The following is a 21,906-nucleotide window of genomic DNA, read 5'->3' as shown; positions in this document are numbered from 1 at the left end:
ACCATGGGCAAATTCCTAAACCTCTCTGTGCCTCAGTGTCCTAATTTATAATGCTAGAATAGTAACAAGGCTTCTGTGAGGGTAAACCAGCCTCATGCTGGCTGTGAGAAAATGGGGGCTCAGACCCCAGTGTCTGATGAGGAAAGGGCTGGAAGGACGTACATCAGAACACTCCCAGGGTTGGCTCTCAGGTGAGACTGGATGTTCTGTTTTTTGGGCTTATTTATATTTCCTATATTTATGCAAGAAACACATTATAATATAATCAAAATAATAGATGAAAAAACAAAACAATAGGGACTGGGATTTGTCCCCAAGGGGAAACAGCCAGTCAGAAGCAGAGCCTGTCCATTGAGAGGGGGACTGGAAGGGGGATGTTCCCTTGGGTCCAAAGCTCAGACAGGGGAGCCCTGGCTGCCCCCAGGGGCCCAAGAGATGACATCTCTGAGTTCTCAGGGACAGATGCAAGGGACATTTTCTGCCTGGTTGTGCCCTACCATTTCCTGGGAGGCAGGTCTCCAGGTCCCGTCTCAGGAGGCACTGGGCGGGGGAAGTTGGTCTCCCGGAGAAGGTGTTCTGCTCACACAGCAGCACCTCTCTTAATGACTATTCTCAGCTCCAAGCCCTCAGACCGTCAGCTCAGAGATGACCCTGGGCCCTCAGGACTCAGAGCAGACCTCTCCCAGACTCCCCCTTAGGCGAACCTGCCTGGACCGCCCCCCACCACCACCATTCGTCTGTCCGGCCAGCGGCCCCGCTAGGCTCAGCCACACCACCACCCCAGCCTTTGCTGAGGCAGCCCTTCGAGGAAAGATGAGCTTGGTGGGTCCACAGCACCCTCCCTGTCGGTGCCATTAATCCTCAAAAGGGAGTCAAACATTAACCCGGGAAGCAGCTTATGCCTTATATAAGCCCCCCTGGGGAAGGTACAAACACAGCTTGTTGGAGCTGAGCTGCCCAACTACAACAGCTGCCAGACCCTGGGACCGAGCAAGGGCTTCAGGCACATCGACCACTAGGCCCATCGGAGGGAGACGGACTCAGCTACCAGGTGAGGAGGGATGGAAGCTCCCCTAGCCCCAGCCCCCAGGGAGCCCTGGGAAGCCCCCAAGGCCAGGCCCCGCTTCCTCACGGTGACTGGCCAAGTCCCTTATGCCCTTTGGAACCTGCTTGGGTTCTTTCTGCTGCCTCAGTATGGTGGGTCCAGCCGCAGAGGGGAGAGCCAAAAGCCAGGAGGCTCTGGGCTTGGGGAGACCTTCCCAGCAGGCAGCCTGGGTTCTGCTAACCCTGTGCGTCTGCTTGAGGCAACCAGGGACCTCCCCCACCTACCCCTGCCATCTGTCCTGTGTGGCCAACATCCAAGTCTGGGCTCCTTGGTCCCAGCTATGTGGCCTGCACTGCCCCATGCATGCAGTATGTGTGACCAGCCTGTCTGAGCACACGGATATTCACACCTGCAAGTCCACACACACACGGCCACACACCCAAGCTCACACAGCTGTGCCCTTCACTCCAGCCTAAGTATACACATCCCTGTGGACACACGCCACACCCGTGATCCCACATCTATACACGCAGCTAGGTACATCCTCATGTATCCACAAGTAAATCTGCTGAGCCCTACATCCTTACGCATTTATACATGCACCGTTCCACACACTTGTTTCGCACCTATGCACATGCTCCCACATCGCACACATGTACACATACCTCTCTCTGGCCTGATGCTCGCCCGCAGCTCTGGCTCATCTTGCCCGGCGCCATGACCTTCTCCGAGCTTATCGACCGCGTGGGCAGCAAGGGCCCCTTCCAGTTGCTGCACGTGGTCCTGCTAGGCCTCCCTGTCTTCGGCATCGCCAACCACAACCTGCTACAGATCTTCACGGCTTCCACCCCCGAGCACCACTGTCGCCCGCCTCCCAATGCCTCTGCAGGGCCCTGGGTGCTCCCCATGGGCCTGAATGGGAAGCCTGAGACGTGCCTCCGTTTCGTGTATCCATCCAACGCCAGCCTGCCCAACGACACCCAGGGGGCCACGGAGCCCTGCCTGGATGGCTGGGCCTACGTCAGCACCAGGGACTCCATTGTGACTGAGGTACGCCCTGAGGCAACCCTTCTGCCTCCACTCCCTCGCCCTGCAGCACACATGGACGGGACAGCGGGCTGGGGCCTAGTCTCCTTAGAACCCAGGGACAGGGCACCGGGCAGACAGAGAGGAAGCAGCTGGGTGCAGATGCACACCCACCAAGGGTTTGGTCTCTTCATACTCAGAGTGCAAGTATGTCCTCAACAATCAGCCCATCTGGGACAGGCACAGTGCTAAGCTCTGGGGATACGAAAATGCTCCGCCCCTGCTCCTACAGGGTCCACAGCCTAGTGAGGGTGACATCAATTAATGAGAGTGCCACACAAAGAAATGCGAAATTACAATGTCAAAGTAGTTAGGACTGTGACCTTAGACTATGGCCCACCCCCCGGGCAGGGTGTAGGGGCACGGGGGGGTGGGGGGGCAGCCTTGGAGGAAGCTTGCCTAAAGAAGTGACCCGGGAGCTGAGTTCAGAATGTGCAGCAAGAGTTAACCAGGCAATGATAGAAAGCAGGAAAATTCCATCCTGTGCAAAGGCCCCAAGGTGAGAGGGAGTGTGGAGGAGGGACTGGCCAGAGAGAGGGTTGAAACACGCCTGAGCAGACCAGAAAACATCTCATCCACTCCCGCAGTCACTTGGAGGTTCACCTCCCATTCATTCATACCTTCATTGGTTCGCTGACTCTTCCACCTGTCATCTCTGGGAATTACAGAGTTAAATCAGACTCTTGAATGAAGGACAAGCCAGTCGGGAGATCACGGTGGGATGAAGAGGACGAAATGGGAATTGGCATTTATTGAGGGCTTCCAAATGGCCAGGCACATTTTGGTGTTGTGCAGACATTGGCTCCCACAATTTGATTCCCACAGCGATATTCTGTTGAAGGTGATTTTATCTCCTCTTACAGATCAAAAAACTAAGACTCAGAGAAGGGAAGCGAAGGTCCAGTGCCGCACAGCTGATCAGTTTCAGAACTGGAATTTAAAGCTCAAGCCCATAAGAGGCATGGGGGACAAGTGTTTATGGCAGTCCAAGAGAGGGAGGAGCCATCGGATGCTAGGGAGCCTTCCTGGAGGAGGTGGCATCTGAGCAGTGAGCAGAGGCATTGTTTTCATTCTCCCCTCGAGGACCATGCGTCAGTTGAGGGCAGGAGCTTGCTTTTGCCTCATTAGAAGAGCCGCAGTTCAAACTCTTTACCTGGTGCCAGTCCTGCACTGGGCATACTATGTGCACAGGCTCCTGGAATCCCAGAAGTCGGCATCCCAGCGAAGGAAGTAGTAGTATCTCCAGTTCACAGACAAAGAAACTGAGGCTCAGCCTCGTTCCATGACTTTTCCAGGATTACATATGTTTAGGACCTGGAAAAGGCAGGATTTGAATCCAGGACCATCTATAAGATGCTCTAAGATTGTTATTCACTTGTTTAGTGAATATTTATTTACATATAAAGTGCTTACTATGTGCCAGGCACTGTCGTAAGTGCTTTATAAATATTAACACTTTTAGCCTTCCTGACAACACCATAAGCCTGTTTTTTTCAGATGGGGAAACCGAGGCACAGACAGGTTAAGGAGCTTGATCAAGGTCACATCGCTAATAAGCAGCAGATGGAGGATCTGAACACAGGCACCTGGTCCCAGAGCCCTACTCCTCACCATTACATTTGCTGACTCTTATATCCCCTAGATTATATTTCCTCCCTGTCGTATGTGATTTTTCTCCCCAGCACCAGGCACAGTGCCTCCAGTATCCCACAAACATTTATTGACAGCTACAAGCACGGTGTTGAGGACACAGAGTCAAAGAACCCACGAGCCCACCTGCCCTCCAGAGCTCCCCTCTGGTAAAGAGACAGACCCACCCTTCAGGATTACAGGCAGGGCAGTGGGATGTGCAAGCTTCCTGAGGCAGGGATTTTTCAGCTGCTTTGCTGTATCCCCAGCAGCTGGAACAGTGCCTGGCACAGAGGAGGCGCTCTGTGAAATAAATATTTGTGGAATGAATGGATATGAGCTTTATAAACTCAGAGCACTCTGGGAGCCCAGAGGAGCAGCAGCTAACTAGCCTGGAGGGGGCACCCAGGAGGGCCTGTGAGAGTCAGCAACCCCTGCGCTGCGTGTGAGGAGGGGCGAGAGTTAGCGAGCAGGCTGAAAAGGGCAACTGCGCCCCAGGCAGAAGGACCAGTGTGTGGAGTCAAATGCACAGAAGAGAGCAAGACAGTCAGTGTTGCAAGAGACAGAGGAAGGCTGCAGGGGTATGGAGGCTGCCAGACATGGGGCTGGAGCGGACAACAGGACACCTTGGCTTGGATGCTAAGGCCAAAGTGTGGCCTCTGCCCTGAGGGCGACAGGGAGCTATCGAAGGTGCTAAGCAGGAGAGTGGCATGCTCAGGTCACCTTCTAAGGATGGTCACTGTGACTGCAGGGTGGAGAGTGGCTTGTGGAGCGTTTTAGTCCTATGGCAGAGACACCAATGAGCAGGTTGCCACAGGGAGACAAGACTAAGGTGACAATTGGAAAGGACAATCAGAAGAGGTTCCAGAGAGGTTAGGGAGTCAGAATCTACGGGACTAGGGAACTGAGTGGACGCGGGGAGTGAGGGACAGGGAGGGAGCCGAAGATGCCTCAATACCTGTAAATAAGTTTCCAAATGTATGGGTGGCTTGCTGTACATCTGGTCCCCGGGAGGATGGAGAGGAGGAATAAAAGCTACCACCCACCTCCTCCAAAAACACAGAACCTAGCCGAAGAAACAAAAATCCTATAGGGAGCAACTAAATAATAATCGTTACTGCGTGCCTACCCCGTGCCAGATGGTTCTAAGCACTTTGCTCATATTAACTTATTTAATCCTCACAACAGCCCTCCAAGGTTAGCACCTTGATTATCCCATTTTCACAGATGAGGAGACTGAGGGCACAGGTCACCAGCCCAAGGCACCCCATTTCATAAGTAGTAGAGTTGAGAGGTAAACACAGGCAGCCACACTCCAGAGCCCCCGACCCAGGATCCGCGAGACTGACTGTGCGCCCTGCAGCCCCAAGGAGGCCATTGTTCTTGGATCTGCCTCCCTCACTGGCAGCGGCCCCTGCAGGGCAAGGAAGGTGTCTCTCCCACCCAACTCTATCATCTCAGGGCCAAGCGCATAGTGAGTGCTCAGTTAATGCTGAATGAAGGCCATGCCCCTCAGAGTCCAGCAGGAGGGACGGGGGCATTGCTGACTGCTGGCAAGTAGCTTCCCGTCCAGGGCGCACCTCGGGATCCGGGGAGCCTGGCCAAAAGCAGAGTTTGCAGGTCTAGTACCTGGTCAAGCATCAGTTCACATCTGTGCTAACCAAGGTCCCAGTCACAGTTCCAGCGGTTGGGGCTGTGTGAACCTGCATCCCAGCCTCAGGGGACTGCTCCCTTCTCCAGGTTGAGGCTAGTGCAGGCTGGCGCCCTGAGGACCCTCAGCTGTAAGAGCCCATAGGAGGGGGTCTCTGCACAGCCAGGGATGTGTCAGTGGCCAGACCCATGTGGGCACTGGTACCAGTACAGCAGGGGCGAACGCCTCTGATTTTTCTGTTTGTGGTTCAGTCCATGGCAAATCCATGCCCCGTCTGCTCGGGGTAGAGTGGAGTCGGGTTCCAGTCCCCCGCATGGTGGAGGTGGAGCAGCGGCTGGGCATTAGCTGGGGGTGGGTCTCTAGGGCAGAGGCAGGGCACTGGGTGCGCCGGCCCTGGTGGGGAGGGTGGTAATGAGGACGGCAGCATGTGGCAACCAGCTCGGTCCAGATGACCCTGGTTAGTAGACGCAAGCAGCCATCCCCCACGTGGGATGGTGAGCCGGGGTCAAGTAGCAGAGTTCACATCCTGACTCTGCCATTTACTAGGGATGTCACAACCCCAGAAGCATCGGTTTCCTCAACTGTGAAATGGAGTGACGGAGCAAGTGTGAAGAGGAAAGTAGATCATGCAAGGACAGTGTTAGCGCAGGCCCTGGCCCCCACAGAGCATTCAAGAGATGCTGGCTGCCACTGTTGTCATTGTTATTGTTATTGTTATTAATAGAGATGTCCTGAGAACTAAGGGATTAGCCCCACCAGAAGAGTAGGCGGACCCTCAGTAAAGTTGGATTCAGCTTCTCCCAGCCCACCTAGGCCCCACAGCTTTGCCTCACTCCGTGGCCCCCACCTGGCCCTCCTCTGGGGGAAACAGCACTGGCCTGAGTGTGGGTCCCAGCTCCTCCCCCACAGTCGGTGACCTGGCAAGTCGCCTCCCCTCTCCACTTCAGTCCTCTCATCTGTAGAATGGGATGATGAAGAGCTTCTCTCCTAGAGGGGAGAGTGTGGGAGGACTATGCTGATGCAAGAGTGAGCACAGCACAGGGTCCGGCCTTCGGCGCAGGGAGCTCGCCTCCCCCTCTGACCCCCTAAGCTCTCCTGGCAGAGGTGACCACACATTCCTTTCTCTGGGTTCAGCAGAGACAAGGTCGGAATTTTTCAGAAGGAGCTTTAAGAGGAAACAAAGGCCTTTCTTTGAAGTCTGGAAAGTGTGAGGGGCATGGATTGTGGGCTCTGGGTTCCCTGGAGAGGAGCCGTAGCCCACAGCTCCCATACCACTGAACCTCAGCCCTGTGGGTGCCCAGCTGGGTCCTGGGACCCAGGGGCTCCTGAAACCCAACCCCCCGGCCTCAGAGGCCTGAGCCTGGCCCTGAGTGAGCAGGCCCTTCCCTCTACGGCCCCTGGGATGCCTCTCTGGGCTTTGAGCCTTCCTGTCCTGTCTCCAGGCCACGAGAATCCTGTGCCCCCACATAGGTCCCTGGAGGTCCCTGGTCAGCTGCTGGAAGAGCAGAACCTGCCCAGTGGGTCCTTCTGGAAGCAGGTCTCTACCCTGGGGAAGTTCCCCTGTAGAGTCTCTGGCCTTCCTCCACCTCCACCCCCAAATCTCCAGGCTGCCCACCTCCCAGACCACATCTCCATCTCTTGTCTCCAACTCTACTCCTGCTTCATGTCCCCATTTGCTCACCCTCAACCCTGTCCTGGGCACCCCTCCTATCATCTCCCCCTCTCCTGGCCTCTACTCTGACTCCTGGGTAAGGAGCAGGGAGCCCCACCCCAGCCACATTTCTGGCCCAGCCTGACCCCAGTGACAACCTTCACCTAGAAAGCCTGACCATGTGTGCGAGAGGGTCCTGGCTCCATCCTGTGGGCTCTCCAGGGTCAGGAACTGAGTCAGTGAGTACCTAATCTGTACAGGGCCCTGGCCTGGTGCTGTGCAATCCTTCTCTCATGATCCCACAAATCAAGCACTGCAAATACCATCCCCATCCAGAAGGTTCCCCTCCCAGCCATGACAGTGAGGTCAAGCTCTTATCAGAGGTGGGACAAGGAGTACTGACTCTGGAATCCATGCCCTTTCTACGGCATCACATGTCCCTGTGAGCACAGGCCCTACAACCCCTGTGACAGTAATGGTAAAACAGCTACCGTGTACAGACACACAGTACAGTTAACAACGGGGACACATTCTGAGAAATGTGTTGTCAGGCGATTTCGCCATTGTGCAAACATCATAGAGTACACTTACACAAACCTAGATGGTGTAGCCTACTATACACCTAGACTATATGGTACTAATCTTATGGGACCACCATCCTATATATGGTCTGTCATTGACCAAAACATTATCATGTAGTGCATGACCATATTGAGTGTCAATTGTTTACCAGGTATAAGCTGGGTGCTTTTCATTCTTTATGCTCTTTTATAATCCTGAGAAGCAAGTAGTAGTATTACCCCCATACTACAGATGAAGAGAGTGAGCAACAGAGAGGTTAAGTAACTAGCCCAGGAACACACAGCTAATCAGTGGCAGAGCTGGAGACTCATGCCCTTTTGACCCTCCCCAGGTCCCCAGCTTATCCTCTCTGATCCTTGTGCTCCAGCACAGGTTCCATCGGGGCCTCGAGAGTACACAGGGGCTGCAGCAAGTTCTGACCTTGCTCACCTAAAATACTCCCAGGCCAGAGAAGGTTGTCTCCCTTGCTCTTGCTCTGGGGGGTTTGGACCATATGCAGGGTCCCCTGGCGGAGTCAGCCCCACACACACACAGAGCAGGGCCCCCATACTGCTCATCACGGTCTTGAGCACACATGGCTTGCACTGACCTTTTATGGCTCGCCTTCTGCTTTACCCTCTGAGGGGCCTCCTGGTCTATTACCTTGCTGCCGCTCCAGCTCCTAAGCTTGTCTCTCACCCTTTGGACCTGATATCAGATCAGCCCACCTGGCTCTGGTCCAGGCTCACTCTTCGACCACAGTTCCAGCCCATCCTGGGAGACTTGTCTTACAGCGGCTCACAGCAACAGCTCCCACGTACTGAGCCTTCCTCTGGTTCCCTCATTGCCATGCTCTTCTATTTCCATTCCCCTTCCCATCACCACCTACCAAGCCAGCAGTTACTCCAAACAAACAGGAACCACACAGTGTGTTCGTTTCCTAGGGCTTCCATTACAAAGTACCACAAACCGGGTGGCTTTCAACAGAAATATATTGTCTCACAGTTCTGGAGGCTAGAAGTTCAAAATCAAGGAGGAGGCAGGCTCTCTCCCAAGGCTCTAGGGAAGAACCCTTTCTTGCCTCTTCCAGTTTCCAGTGGTTGCCCGCAATCCTCAGCGTTCCTTGGTTTATAGATGCATCCCTCCAGCCTCTGCCTCCATTGTCACATGGTATTCTCCCAATGTGTCTCTCTCTTCTCTTCTTATATAAACACCAGTCGTATTGGATTAAGGGCCCATACCTACCCCAGTATGACCTCATCTTAACTAATGACATCTGAAACAACCTTATTTTCAAATAAGGTCACATTCTGAGATACTGAGAGTTAGGACTTCGAACTATCCTTTGGGGGGACCCAATTCAACCCATAACAGTTGCACATCCTAGCTCTGAGCTCCATGGATTTGGGCTGATCTGCAGGGCAACCATGGCCGCATTTTTATCATCGGCTCTAATGAGTCTCATTAACCATGAAATCTCTAGGAGCAACTTAGAGTGCAATTCAGGGACAAGATTTTTTTGATATCTAACCACAAAGCACTCCTCCTTCTGAGCTTCTAAACCTCATTTTACTATCCCCTAGCAGACAATTGGCCATGGAAGTTTTTTCCAGTCTGATGGTAAAGGAGGAACACTTCCTTCCTTCTCACTGACATGTGATTATGGATTCGATGCACATAGCCTAGCCACTCTCCATCCTGACATGCGCTCACTCTGGCCAAGTGAGGCAGTCATCCACATAGTGTTTTGAGTGTGGACCCTAAGACCTCTCATTTAGACGTCAACCTATCTCTAACCCCTAAGGCTCTCCATCTCTCTGTTCTTCTTGCTCAATGTTCACTCACCAATTCCACAAGTATTTACTGAGTATCTACTATGTGCTGGGCACTGTTCTAGGCAATGGAAGCACAGTAGAGAAGGAAACAGACTAAAAGCCTTGCCCTCATCAAGATGACATTCTTGGAGGAGAAATGAAAAAAAATAGAAAAATATGCAGTATGTCTGATGGTATAAGTGCTAGAGAGAAAATAGAGTAAAGGGATAGAGACTGTTGGGATTACAATAAATAGGGTGGTCAAGGAAATTCTCATTGAAAAGATAATTTTCTGGTAGAAACTGGCTTGTGACGGTTATTCTAAAGTCTACACCATCACAAGTACTGTGGTAGAACCCAAGACCCAGGAGATCTGGTCTCGGACAGTGGAGCAGGACAACTTTAAACTAATCCAAGTCGATCTGACATTGCCTGATTTCTTATGGCACCAAATAACATGGGGGTTGGGGAAAAAAATGAGATTTCCATTTGCAACTTCTGGTGGGATGTATCAGGATCAGCTAGGTTGCCATAATAAAGAGTCAATAACAATTCAATGGCTTCAAGGACATAGAAGTGGTTCTTTATCTCGTGCAATAGTTCCAAGGCAAGCATTTCGGGCTGATGGGTGGCTCTGCTCCATAGTGTCATTCAGGGACCCAGACTGACAGCAGCTCTGCCATCTTCAACACGTGGTTTCCAGAGTTGCTTTAGTTGTCACCATTCCCACCAACAGGAAGGCAGAAAACATGCAAGTCCAGGCTAGGGATTCCCTCTGAATCAAATGAGGTGGCAGTAGCATACATTTCTTCCACTCACATTTCTTGTCAAGAAATATATGAGGGCTGACCCAGGGGCATAGTGGTTAAGTTCACGTGCTCTGCTTCAGCAGCCTGGGATTCATGGATTCAGATCCTGAAAATGAGCCTACACACTGCTCAACAAGCCATGCTGTGGTGATGTCCCACATACAAAATAGAGGAAGATGGGCACAGATATTAGCTCAGGGCCAATCTTCTTCAGCAAAAAAAAAAAAAAAAAAAAAACTAAGAAGAAGAAAGAAATATATGGCCCCACCTCGCTACAGGGTCACCTGGGAAATGTGCGAATTAATTTAGGTGGACAGTATGCCTTTACTTTAGACTTTCCTAAAGGGGCTTTCTACAACATGCCACAAAGTACCAGAAGTTTCTCTGGATACCCACTGGCATACTCCTCCTCAATCTCTGCACTTCCTCGTTTACCCTTTTCCCTTCCCCTGCCTCCACACACACACACCATACAGCCTTCCTTCTGTGCCAGAAGAGCCCGCTGGGTTTTCTGGCCATGCTGGGCCACTTTAAGACAGCTGGAGGACCCAGAGTCTTCATCCACTCCCATCCCCCTTCACTTCCAACAGAGAAAAGTGGAAAAATCTCCCTGGGATGTGTGTTTCTTCCCCCACGCTGCTTTACTTCCAAAACATTCTTGAGGGGCATTTCTGGTGAATAAAATTCTCCACTTCATTACACAAGTAATTCAGGGTAGTTGGACAAAGGGTGCATGTTGGGGATTAGCAGGAGATTAGGCCAGACAGGTAAGCAGAGGCCAGAGCATGAGGGCTTTGTAAATCTGTGTTAATAGAGCTTTATGCTTACCTAAAGGGCAAGAGGAAAATAGTGAGGGCTTTAGGCAAGACAGGAACCTGACTTGAGCTGTGTTTTAGAAAGCCACTAAGGTTATCAGAGAAAGAATGGATAGCAGAGAATGAGATAAAAGACTGGAAGGAAGCCCATCAGAAGATTGTTGCAGTAATCCCCTCTGGGCCTCAATTTTCTTCACCTGTAAAATGGAGATGATAGTACTGTTATATCATAAGATCGTGGTGAGGATTGAAGAAGTTAAGACCTGAAAAGCGCTTACTTAGAATGGAACCTGGTGCACAGTAAGCCCTCAATAAATATCGGGTGTTATTCTTAATCCAAGCGCAAGATGGTGAGGCCTGCACTAAGATAGTAGTAGTGGAAATAGAAGAATGCAGATTCAAGAAATATTAAAAAGTTAGAAACTGGAGGATCAAGTGATGGTGAAGTGGGAAGAGAGGAGTCAAAAGAGAGTTACCAGTCACTGAGATCCAGACCTCACAGCGGGTGGGATGACAAGTCTCGTGGACTCTGAGATGTCCATGTGACATCACCCAGGTGGAGTTTTCAAGTAGGCAGCTGAATCTACTGGTCTCAAGTCCAGAAGAGAGATTGGGCTGGAGATGTGGATTTGGAGTCTTCATTATAAAATAGTAATCAGAGCCATAGGAGCAGATGGCATTTCCTGGTGAAAGTGGAAGAAAACAGTGGAAGACCCAACAACAGCCCTACGGAAACTTTAAGACGCAGAGAGAAAGAAGCCCATGGAGGAGAAGGAGGGGTGGCAAAGGGAGGGAGGAAGACCAGGTAGAGGGAGAGGTCAGCAGTGTTGAGAGCTGCCAAAGGTCAAGTCAGGTCAAGCTACTGAAGGTTCCACTGGACTTAGTGAAAAAGACGTCTTCAACAGCTTTGGTGAGCGCAGACTCAGTGGAGTGGTGGGGGGCAGAAGTGAGAAACGAGTGGGAGATGAGGACAGGATGATAGCAAGTATAGCTACTCATCCAAGAGATTTGGCTTTGAAGAGAAGGGAGAAATGGAGCCAAGATGGAGGGGAAAGAGGTTCTAAGAGGGGGAGATTTGAGTGCATGCAAATGCTGATGAGGAGGAGTTAGGAGAGAGTGAGAGTGAGAGAGAGAGAGAGATGAAGACTCAGGGTGGAGGGAGGAGGCAACAGTGAGCAATGTCCCTGTGGAGGAAAGGGGGTGTAGGCTGAGGGATTGACCTCAGACATGTGAGGTGGGAAGGAGACAAGCAGGGAGTCATACAGTACAGGCAAGCTTGGAGCAGATGGGGGAGGAGGTTGGGGACAGACCTGGATGTGACAGCTAAGCAGACTTTGTAAGCCGTAGGACAGGGCACATATGCTGGAGGGATGTTGTCATTGCACAACCACAAGTCAGGAACATAAGGAGCCACTGGCAAACCCGAGGAGCCCCAAGCTAGACTGCAAGGGGAAACGGCGTTTGGGAGTAGGTGCCAGGCTTGGGGAAGTCAAGTGAGGGAAGTCATATGCTGGGAGAGTGAGCGAGCACATGTGAGGGTGCAGGCTGAACGTGGCTGAGAAGGCCAGTCTGGACTGAGCTGGGCTGGCGCTACCTTTCTCTTATGCAGTGGGACTTGGTGTGCAACTCCAACAAACTGAAGGAGATGGCCCAGTCTATCTTCATGGCGGGCATACTGGTTGGGGGGATCTTGCTGGGAGACCTGTCAGACAGGTGAGACTCTGGGGCTTCCCAGGGGAGGCACAAGCCAATGGAGACACCCGCCCCACTCTGTTCTACCCATGCACCTCCAAAGAGGCAAAGAGCTGGGGGAGGAGGAGAGGACCTGTGTGGCCTTGGGCAAGTCCCAATCCCTTTCTGGGCCACAGCCTTCTCTCTGTCCCAAAGCCCTTGCAACTTGAGTCTTCCAGCCTCCCCAGACCCAGGAGGCGAAAGCCTCAAGGTTTTCAGACTCAGTGTAGTGGTTGTGTGACAGTGGAGGTGGGGTGGATGGACTGTTTAGAGACAGATGGTCCTTTGACCCCTCCTCGGGCAGGCAAGCTGGGGGTGGAGGAGATCACTCATTAACTCAAACCTCTAATTGCAAACTTGTCCAAAAAAATAGCAATTACCGGCAAGGCTCTGTCGGGGAGGGAGTTACATGCCCCCCCTGGCCCTTTGGAAGGTGGGGGGTCCAGCCCTTTGCCCTGAGGCCTGCAGAGTCATTCGTCTTGGCTGGCTTATGGGCTAACCCACCCCTCTTCTCCTCTGAGCTGCAGATTTGGCCGCAAGCCCATCCTGAGCTGCTCCTACTTTCTGCTGGCGGCCAGTGGCTCGGGCGCAGCCTTCAGCCCCACCCTCGCCTCCTACATGGTCTTCCGCTTCCTGTGTGGCTTCAGCATCTCAGGCATTTCCCTGAGCACCGTGATCTTGAGTGAGCCACAGGGGGAGGATGCCAGGGAGCAAGAGCTTGGGGAGCATCAGCCTGAAGCCAGGAGAGTGGGGTCTGGGCCTGGCTCAACCACAGGCTCCCTGTGACCTTGGTCAAGCAAGGCGCTGCCCCTCTCAGGACCTCAGAGGCCCCCTCTGAACATAACAACAATAAGCGTAATGGCAGCTCTTGATACTGAGGACTCCCCTGGGCCTGGCACTCTGCTAGGTACATGATATCATTCAGTCCATGGACACAAGTGATATATTACCCCCATTATATAGATGAGGAAATTGAGGCAAAATAGGGAAATCACTTCCCACTGGAGAGGCAGTCAAGAGCATGGGCTCCCAAGTCAGAAAGGCTTAAGTTTGAGTCCTATCGTCTTGAGCCTCAGTCACAACATCTGTAAAATAGGGTGATGAGCCCTTAGGATCAGAGTCAGATAAAGTAGCCAGGGAGGAGCAGGAGCTGGTGCCCCTTCACTGGGAGGTGCCCATGGCCCAGCAGACCATAATCTTGCCCTTGGTCTCCTCTTGCAGGTGTCGAGTGGATGTCCACCCAGCTACGGGCCATCACGTCAACTTCACTAGGCTACTTCTACACCATTGGCCAGTTTATTCTGCCCGGTCTGGCCTACGCCATCCCCCAGTGGCGCTGGCTACAGTTAACCGTGTCCATTCCCTTCTTTGCCTTCTTCGCAGCATCCTGGTATGTGGCCCTCGCCTCCTCTTCGCCTCCCTCCTTAGGCCCGCCAGGACCAATCAAGGGGAGCCCATGCCTGACCAGGCTGGCTGACTCTGTCCCAGGACACCCTGTCCCAGAGGCAGGGAGGAGGCATGACGTGCACAAAAGCGCACTGCAGGAGGGAGCAGGTGACTGGGGGGCATTCAGGGACTGCCTGCAGCGGAAGAAAGGGTAAGTTGGGGTGAACGGGATGGGGCCAGGCTGTGGAGAGCACAGAAAGCCAGGGAGGCCTCAGCTTCACGCGGAGAAAGAGAGAGAAGGCCTTTGAAGATGTCTGTGGGGCTGAAAGCCCTGACCAAGCTTCCATTTGTGACACGAGAGCACAGACGGACAGAGCCACGTGGGTGGGGATGGGAGACAGAAGGGAGGGGACTGTGTGAGCAGGAGGAGTCTGGGGGACAAGTCTGAGAGGCATTTTGAAGGAAAAATCCAGAGTTTGGTGACTTCTGGATTTGAGGTCTAAAGGAAAGGAAAGATCAAACCTGAGGACCTGGAAGGATCAAGTTGTCTGGGTCAGAGACCCCGAGCGGGTCAAGAGATCATTATCAGCACATCAAACCTGAGGACGCATTGAAGACAGGAAACCGGGCTCCAGAAGGTAGTTGGAGCCAAAGAACAGGAGATAATGAACGAGCTCAGGAAAAGAAATGAAGCCTTAGAGCACTGAACTATGTTCAAGGCTGTTCTGGACATCAGCCTACATCATCCCCATCCTCGTGGCATCTCTGTGAAGGGGCCATTATTATTTCCGTTTTACAGATGAGGAAACCGAGGCTCACGGAAGTGAAGCAATCCCCCAAGGTTACACAAAAAGACGCAGAACTGGGCTGGGACCTCCGTTTGCAAATGAGAATAGAAGGTCCTCGAGGGAATGGGCAATCCCGCAGTGAGAGGGATGGTCAGAGAGTCCAGGAGAGGGCTGGGGAAAGTCCACAGCCTAAGATGGAGCAGAGAATATGGAGGCAAAATAAGGGCAGCTGGTCAGCAGGGTACAGTGGAGAGCTCAGGCCACTTCATTGTGTGACTTGAGACAAGCCCCACCCACTCTGAGCCTCAAGATTTTTCTAGGCAAAATGGAGATAATAATGCCTGTCACCCAGAGTTACTTGTGCCTGGTCCACAGGAAGCCTCACTAATTGGAAGCCATTGTTGTCATTATTCTCAGTGAGAGGAGGATACAGCCCAGGTCCTGGTTATGGTGGTTGAAAGGAAGTCCCACTGATAATCTTGGAGAGAGCAGGCTGGGAAGACTGTCGGGGCAGAAACAAGCCCACGAGGGTGGGTAGCAATGAGCCCAGGAGACCATCACTATCAGCTGGGTCAAAGGTCTGAGGCCAAGTGACCAATGCCCACTCCTCTGAGGGCCTTGCTGGATCCGGGTCCTGGGTGCCTATGGGGGCCACAGCCAGAGCTGACCCCACCTTGGACCAGACTTTTCCAAACTTCACTCCTTTCTCCCCTCACCTCTGCCTCCTCCATTCCTCTTCTCCTAGTGACCCTCAGGGACTGCTCAGGGCAAACCAATCTCAAAAGTACAGCCTGGGGGTGGGGGAGAGTGAGGTTGACTGTCCACTTGCCAATCCCAAGACCCCATGCTGTGCTCGCAACCCCCAGCAGAGTTAGTCCTTTGCAAGGAAAATCAAAGCATCCTCAAACTCATTCCCTAGGCCACAACTTTAATCTTAGCCTCCTTCCCAAGCTGCTCGGGGACTGCAGCCCTGCCCTTCTTCATCCAGGACCTGGAATGCAACCCAAGGAAGGCTAGGGAGGTGGACATGCAGGACCCTCCAGCTTTCCACCCTCAAACATGCTGCCCCTTCCCCAGGCCCCACCTGATTGGCCTAGGACCCAAGGCTCCTGGCTAAGGAAGATACCCAGTGATAACAAGCAGCCCAGGTTAGGAGCAGAGGAAAGGCTCTTCTGGAAGGGGAAGAAGAGAATGCCAGAATTTGTGCTGGCTGCAGGCAGCCCAGGTGCAAAGCTTGGCCAAGTTTAAATTCCGTGAAATTTGCAGTAAGGTAGCTCAGGTCTCTGGGCCTCCTACCCTTGGCCCTGGCTGTTGATGCTCTTCCAGGCCCTCAAAAGGGCTTTCGGCATGGGGGGAGCCACTGTGACTTGATTCTGGCCCCCAGGTGGGTACCAGAATCCTTACGCTGGATGATCCTGTCTGGAAAGTCCCCGAAGGCCCTGAAGATACTCCGGTGGGTGGCTACCTTCAATGGCAGGAAGGAGGAAGGAGAAAAACTCAGCCTGGAGGTAGGGGCTGAGAGGGATTGTAGTCTGGGACAGGGACCTGGGCTCTGCTCTCGGGCTGTCCTGTCCTCTTGCCTCTGTCTCCCCTGCTCACAAGCCAACATCACATCTGATGGCCTAAGCAAGCTCCTCTAGAGGCCTGCACCTCCCTCTTTTTTTCCTCTTGCCCACTAGCTGGTCACTAACGGCACTTCTCCCCTTCCTCTACCCCAAGGAGATCAAACTCAACATGCAGAAGGAGATCACCCTGGCCAAGGTCAAGTACAGCAGAGCTGTCCTGTTCCGGATTCCCATCCTGCGCCGTATGACCCTCTGTCTCTCCCTGGCCTGGTAACCCCCCACCCCTCCCTGCCCACACCCCAGTATGTCCACCAGGCAGGGGGGTGAACAAAGCCTCCAGCAGGCTCACCAGAAAGCAAGGCTAAGGGCACCTGCATGAGGAGTCAAGAGATCTCCTTCCCTGGACCTCCCCAACCCCAGAAATCTCCTGCATCCCTGCCCCATACCCCGGTTCCTGCCATAGGGGTCTGCTTCCCTCTGGGGTCACACCCATCCCACCCGCAGGGCAAATGCTCCAAACCCCTTCACCACCTCACACCCCTGTCACAGCAGTTTCCCCATGTTGTGCCTCTCTGTCACTGCCCCCCACTTGTTCAGCTCTGCCCTCTTGGACCCCACAGAGCAATGCTGGCCCTCAGGGCTTCAGACTTGAGAACAGAAATCATGTTTCTCCTGAGTCTTCTCTTCTGTCTTGACATTCCATCAATTTCAGTGAAGGACATCCGTCAAAGTCCTCCAAAGCCCTTACTGTGACCTGGTTCTGAGGCCCTTCTCCATCCTGGCCATCCCCATGTGAATAGGATCCAATGTGTCCAGAACTCTTGAAAAGGAATTCCACAGTTCTGAGAGAGGAAGGGGAGGCATCTGACCCAAGAGCACAGCTGAACTTTCACCTCCCCCATTCTGGATGTTAAACTATTACCCAGCCTAGAGAGATCATTCACTGCCTCCCTTGGTCTCCAAGAGTCCCTCCAGTCCTGATATTCTCTAGAGTCAACTACCTGGCATCTTTGCCACCACACCCTAGACCACACCTGTGTCAGACATAACCAGTCAATCTCAGCACTTTCTCACTGAACCCAGACACAGTCTCAGAGACCTCAAAATGGCATTCAAACAGCCCCAGCAATCAGTTGCAGTTGGGACAAGAAATGAAACCATTCCTCATCCTGGTGACCCAATGACCAGTGTGAGGAGAGAACCCAGCCTGGCTGCTGGTGCTAAGCCATCCCTCTCTGCCCCTCAGGTTTGCCACCGGCTTTGCCTACTACAGTTTGGCTATGGGTGTAGAAGAATTTGGAGTCAACCTCTACATCCTCCAGCTCATCTTTGGTGGGGTTGACATCCCAGCCAAGCTCATCACCTTTCTCTCCATAAGCTATCTGGGCCGGCACACCACTCAGGCCATCACTCTGCTCCTGGCAGGAGGGTCCATCCTGGCTCTCATCTTTGTGCCCTTGGGTGAGAAGCTGGGGCTACCCCAGAACCCTCTGAAAGAGGCTGACCCCCTCAGACCAACATGTCCATGGGCATCACAGGCTGCCATAGGCTGGGAAGTGGGGTACCAGGGACTCCAGATCTGCTGACTCAGCCTGTAATTCACTGTGTCACCTTGAGCAGGTCCCCGCACTCTCTGGGACTCAGGTCTCTCATCTAGAGAATAAGTTGGTCTAGATGATATGAAAGCTCCTTTCCAGATCTGACTGGTACCAGGAAAAGTATGGTGGTGTCTGGACAGTATGAGGAATTGCTCAAGGACTGGGCAAGGCCTAAATGACATCACTGGAGAAGACGAGCTGAGATGAGGAAACAACAGAGCCCAGTGCTCAAGGAAGACCCCACAACCTACTCCACCACGACCTTGGAAAAACCATTTTTCTTTTATATAGATGTTTATATCTTGATACACCTGTACCCTTTCAAAGGAACTTGAGATATTTTAGGACAGGAATATATACAACGAAATATAAATGAGAATGAGGAATCAGAGCCAGGGAAAAACAGAAATGCAGCAGGATACAAGCCTGCAAAGCACTAGGAATAGTGGAGCATCTATTACTCAGCTTTAAGTTTGGATTTGAGCTTTCCAGCAGCCAAAGCAAAAAGGGAGACAAGGTCTGCTGAGGAGTGAGAACACTCAGGTGCTCCTGAGCCCCAAGGCTCTCTGCATTTTCTTCCCTCTGCAGACTTGAGGACCCTGAGGACAGTTCTGGCTGTGTTTGGGAAGGGATGCCTGTCCAGCTCCTTCAGCTGCCTCTTCCTCTACACGAGCGAGCTATTTCCCACTGTCATCCGGTAGGTGCTGGGCCTGTGGCTGGTCCAGCCAAAGGACACGGGGTCAAGTGGAATTGTGGCATCCTCCCGCTCCCTGCCCAGAAGCCCAGAGTTGTCCTTTAAGAAAACCACACATGGGCTGTCAATCCCTGCTCTGAACTCTCCCAGGCAAACAGGCATGGGCGTAAGTAACATGTGGACCCGCGTGGGAAGCATGATGGCCCCGCTGGTGAAAATCACAGGGGAGGTGAAGCCTTTCATCCCCAATGTCATCTTTGGGACCGCCGCCATTGTGGGAGGCAGTGCCGCCCTCTTTCTACCTGAGACCCGCAATCGGCCCTTGCCAGAGACTATTGAAGACTTGGAAAGCTGGTCAGTCCCCCTGCTTCTGTCCCCATCAGTGCTCCTCCTTGGTCCAGGTCCAGGGCTTTTCCTGAGTTCTCTTTCTGTAGGTTCCTGCCCGAAAAGGAGTCAAAGCAGGAGGTGGAAGCAGAAAAGGCATCCCAGATGATCCCCCTGAAGCCTTGTGGACCCGGCCTGAGCCCCAGTTGAGGGCAACAGAACGCCCCTTCCCTGCCCTCCAGAGACTAATCTCAGCCAGGTCCCTGCCTGCCTCTAGGCTCCCTGGGCACCCTCCAGGGTGCAGGGGGTCTGGGCAGGTCCATGCTCCTGGGACAAAGTCTTCTGAGAGCTTAGTGAAAACATGTCCACCACCACCACCAGAGCCCCCAGCCCAGCCCTGGCCAGATCAAAGGTTTGGCCACGGGCCTTGCCATAACCCCCGCCTCTTACCCTCATTCGCCCTGCAGCCCAGGCCCTTCCACACTGGTCACCTTCCCACATTGTTCCAGTCCCCTTCCCTTGAGGGCCCCTGGGTCTCCTGGCTCAATCCTAACAAAGACAGCTTCCCCTTCTTGCCCCTCACTCCTTTCTTCAATGGGAAGTTTCAATAAACAACAATGAAGGACTCAAGTCATGCTGCTCAGGAATGGAGGTGGAGAAGGGGGCAGGCCACCATGTGGATGTGTGAGCTGCACATCCATCCAGCCGTACTTGCATGGATGTGCACACAGGTACATGCAAGCTGGGCTGATGTGAACATGTGCGTGCATGTGTGATATGCTGAGGTGTGTATATACCAAGCCTGTGTTAGTCTGCGCAGGCTGCTATAGCATGTTGCCACAGACCAGGTCAGTTAAACAACAAACATTTCTTCCTCACAGTTCTGGCGGCTGGGAAGTCCAAGATCAAGGTGCTGGTAGACTCAATTCCTGGGGGGGGGGGGGCCCGCTTTCTGGCTTGCAAGTGGCTGCCTTCTCACTGTGCCTTTACATGGTGGAGAGAGCAAAAGGAAGCAAGCTTTCTGGTGTCTCTTCTTATAAAGACACTAATCCCATCATGAAGGCCCACTCTTGTGACCTCATCTAACCCTAATTACCTTCCAAACACCCCATCTCCAATTACCATCACTTCGGAAGTATGAGCTTCAACGTGAATTTGGGCAGGGACACAACGCAGTCCATAGCAAGGCCCGTGCTTGGAAATACCACGTGTGTATCTACATGTCCCAGTGTGTGTGTGAGCAGATGACTGGACAAGCCCACAGTGGCTGCAGACAGAAGCCAAGCTCCTCCAATCTCAATCCCCCTCCCCTGCAAGCCCCAAGTTTCTGATCCATGCCCCAGCCCCACGCCGACCGGATGGCGTTGTCTCCTACTTAACTGAGAAGACTGCAGCCATAGCTGAACACTGTCAATGTCTGCTACCATGTTTCAAGTTCCCTCCAATCACAGCAGAAGATCCAGTCCTCCCACTGGGGCTCTGCATCCCACCTTTGCTGCCAGCAGCCAGCCCCTTTCCCCCTTGGTTCTCTGCCTATTCCCTCTCTCCTGGCTCCTTCCGAACACCAATTAAATAAGCTCAGGTCTGTCCTGTCTTAACAAAAACCAGAACAAACAAACAAACCCTCCTTAGATGCCATATCTCCCTTCAGGGACCATATACTATCTCTTTCTCCCATTTGCAGCCAGACTTCATAAAGGAGCTGTCTTCCTCTACTTTATGACCTCTCACATCTCCCCACTGCACCCTAGCTCCCACCCCTTGCCCGAAACGTCTTTCACCAAGGACACTCATCACCCCCTGTGCTGAATCCAGAGGTCATTTTTCATCCCTCCTCTAACTCGGCCTCTCAGCAGATTTGGTTTTATTGGCCACGCCCTCCTCCCTTGATTTCTGGGATGCTGCATGCTTGCAGCTCCCCCAACACACTGGCTTCTTCTTCTCAGGCTCCTCTGGGGTTTCCTGTTAACGCTGCAGTGGCCACTTTGCCTGGCCTGCCCCATGCCTTCCTCAAGGGTCTACATCTCCAGAACCTGCTGAGTGAAGTTACATGACCTACACCTCCGATCATGACTGATGGACCAGAGGGCCCTCCTGATCCAAATCTTGTCAATCACCTGTTCCCTTCTGGGCTGGGATTTGAGTCATGGAGGTTCTAGTTCATCTCTTGGTCCTTGTCCTGGGAAGGCAAGTTAGCATGAGGGTGGGCTGGCCCACATGCAAAGAGAACAAGAAAGCCAGTTGCAGAGAAAGAATAAAACAGGTGCACAGAGAAAAGGAGAACAAGAGACAACATGAGTCCAGATAAAAATTGCTGGAGAGAATATTTGCATTGATTCTTAATGGATTCTAGGTCCTAGCACCTCATCACCCCTGGATGTACTTTCTGACACTGGGTTCTATTAAATACCCTGAGTTCTCTGAATAAATTCCATTTTTGTTTAAGCTAAACTCAAGGGTTTCTGTGCCTCATAACCAAACAATTCCAAAAGCAGCTCCTTTTCCTCCGTCATCTCTTAAACATTAACTTTCCTCAGACATCCTTCCTAGGACCTCTCCCTCTAATATTCTTTACCAGCACTTCCAGTGGAAATATAATCCAAGACACCAATGTGATTTTAAAATTCCTAGTAATTATTTTTTAAAGTTAAAAAGGTGAAATTCATTTTAATAGTATATTATATATAATAATAATTTTTTAACCCAATAGATCCATATATTACCATTTAAACATGTAATCAATATAAAAGTTTTCAATG

At 52.5% G+C, this 21,906-nt stretch overlaps 1 protein-coding gene across 3 annotated transcripts; it reads left to right on the top strand.

Annotated features, from left to right (window-relative positions):
* The first annotated feature begins 735 nt into the window (after positions 1–735).
* Positions 736–21,596, top strand: SLC22A8 (solute carrier family 22 member 8). Of its 3 annotated transcripts, XR_011423698.1 has the most exons (12): positions 736–1,051; positions 1,739–2,095; positions 12,671–12,774; positions 13,320–13,474; positions 14,014–14,182; positions 16,351–16,474; positions 16,686–16,801; positions 17,778–17,992; positions 18,718–18,826; positions 18,974–19,177; positions 19,258–19,878; positions 21,094–21,596. XR_011423698.1 is itself a non-coding variant. In XM_001495214.5 (11 exons), exons 2-11 carry the CDS (start codon positions 1,763–1,765, stop codon positions 19,355–19,357), a joined length of 1,629 nt encoding a protein of 542 aa, XP_001495264.1. In that variant the 5' UTR covers positions 736–1,051; positions 1,739–1,762; the 3' UTR covers positions 19,358–21,594. The 3 variants fall into 3 exon arrangements, 2 of the variants coding, with proteins under 2 accessions (XP_001495264.1, XP_070084924.1); XM_001495214.5 differs by having other exon boundaries at positions 19,258–21,594; XM_070228823.1 differs by lacking the exon at positions 21,094–21,596 and having other exon boundaries at positions 17,910–17,992; positions 19,258–19,780.
* The last annotated feature ends 310 nt before the right edge of the window (positions 21,597–21,906 follow it).

The sequence above is a fragment of the Equus caballus genome, chromosome 12 (assembly GCF_041296265.1).
Source record: "Equus caballus isolate H_3958 breed thoroughbred chromosome 12, TB-T2T, whole genome shotgun sequence".
NCBI classification, from domain to species: Eukaryota; Metazoa; Chordata; class Mammalia; order Perissodactyla; family Equidae; genus Equus; species Equus caballus.
This window is presented reverse-complemented; position numbering and strand designations above follow the sequence as displayed.

Coding starts and splice junctions, on each gene's coding strand:
- SLC22A8 (XM_001495214.5), top strand. CDS start 1,763: ATGACCTTCTCCGAGCTTATCGACCGCGTGGGCAGCAAGGGCCCCTTC. Junction 12,775..13,319: donor CTGGGAGACCTGTCAGACAG/GTGAGACTCTGG, acceptor TCTGAGCTGCAG/ATTTGGCCGCAAGCCCATCC. Junction 13,475..14,013: donor CCTGAGCACCGTGATCTTGA/GTGAGCCACAGG, acceptor CTCCTCTTGCAG/GTGTCGAGTGGATGTCCACC.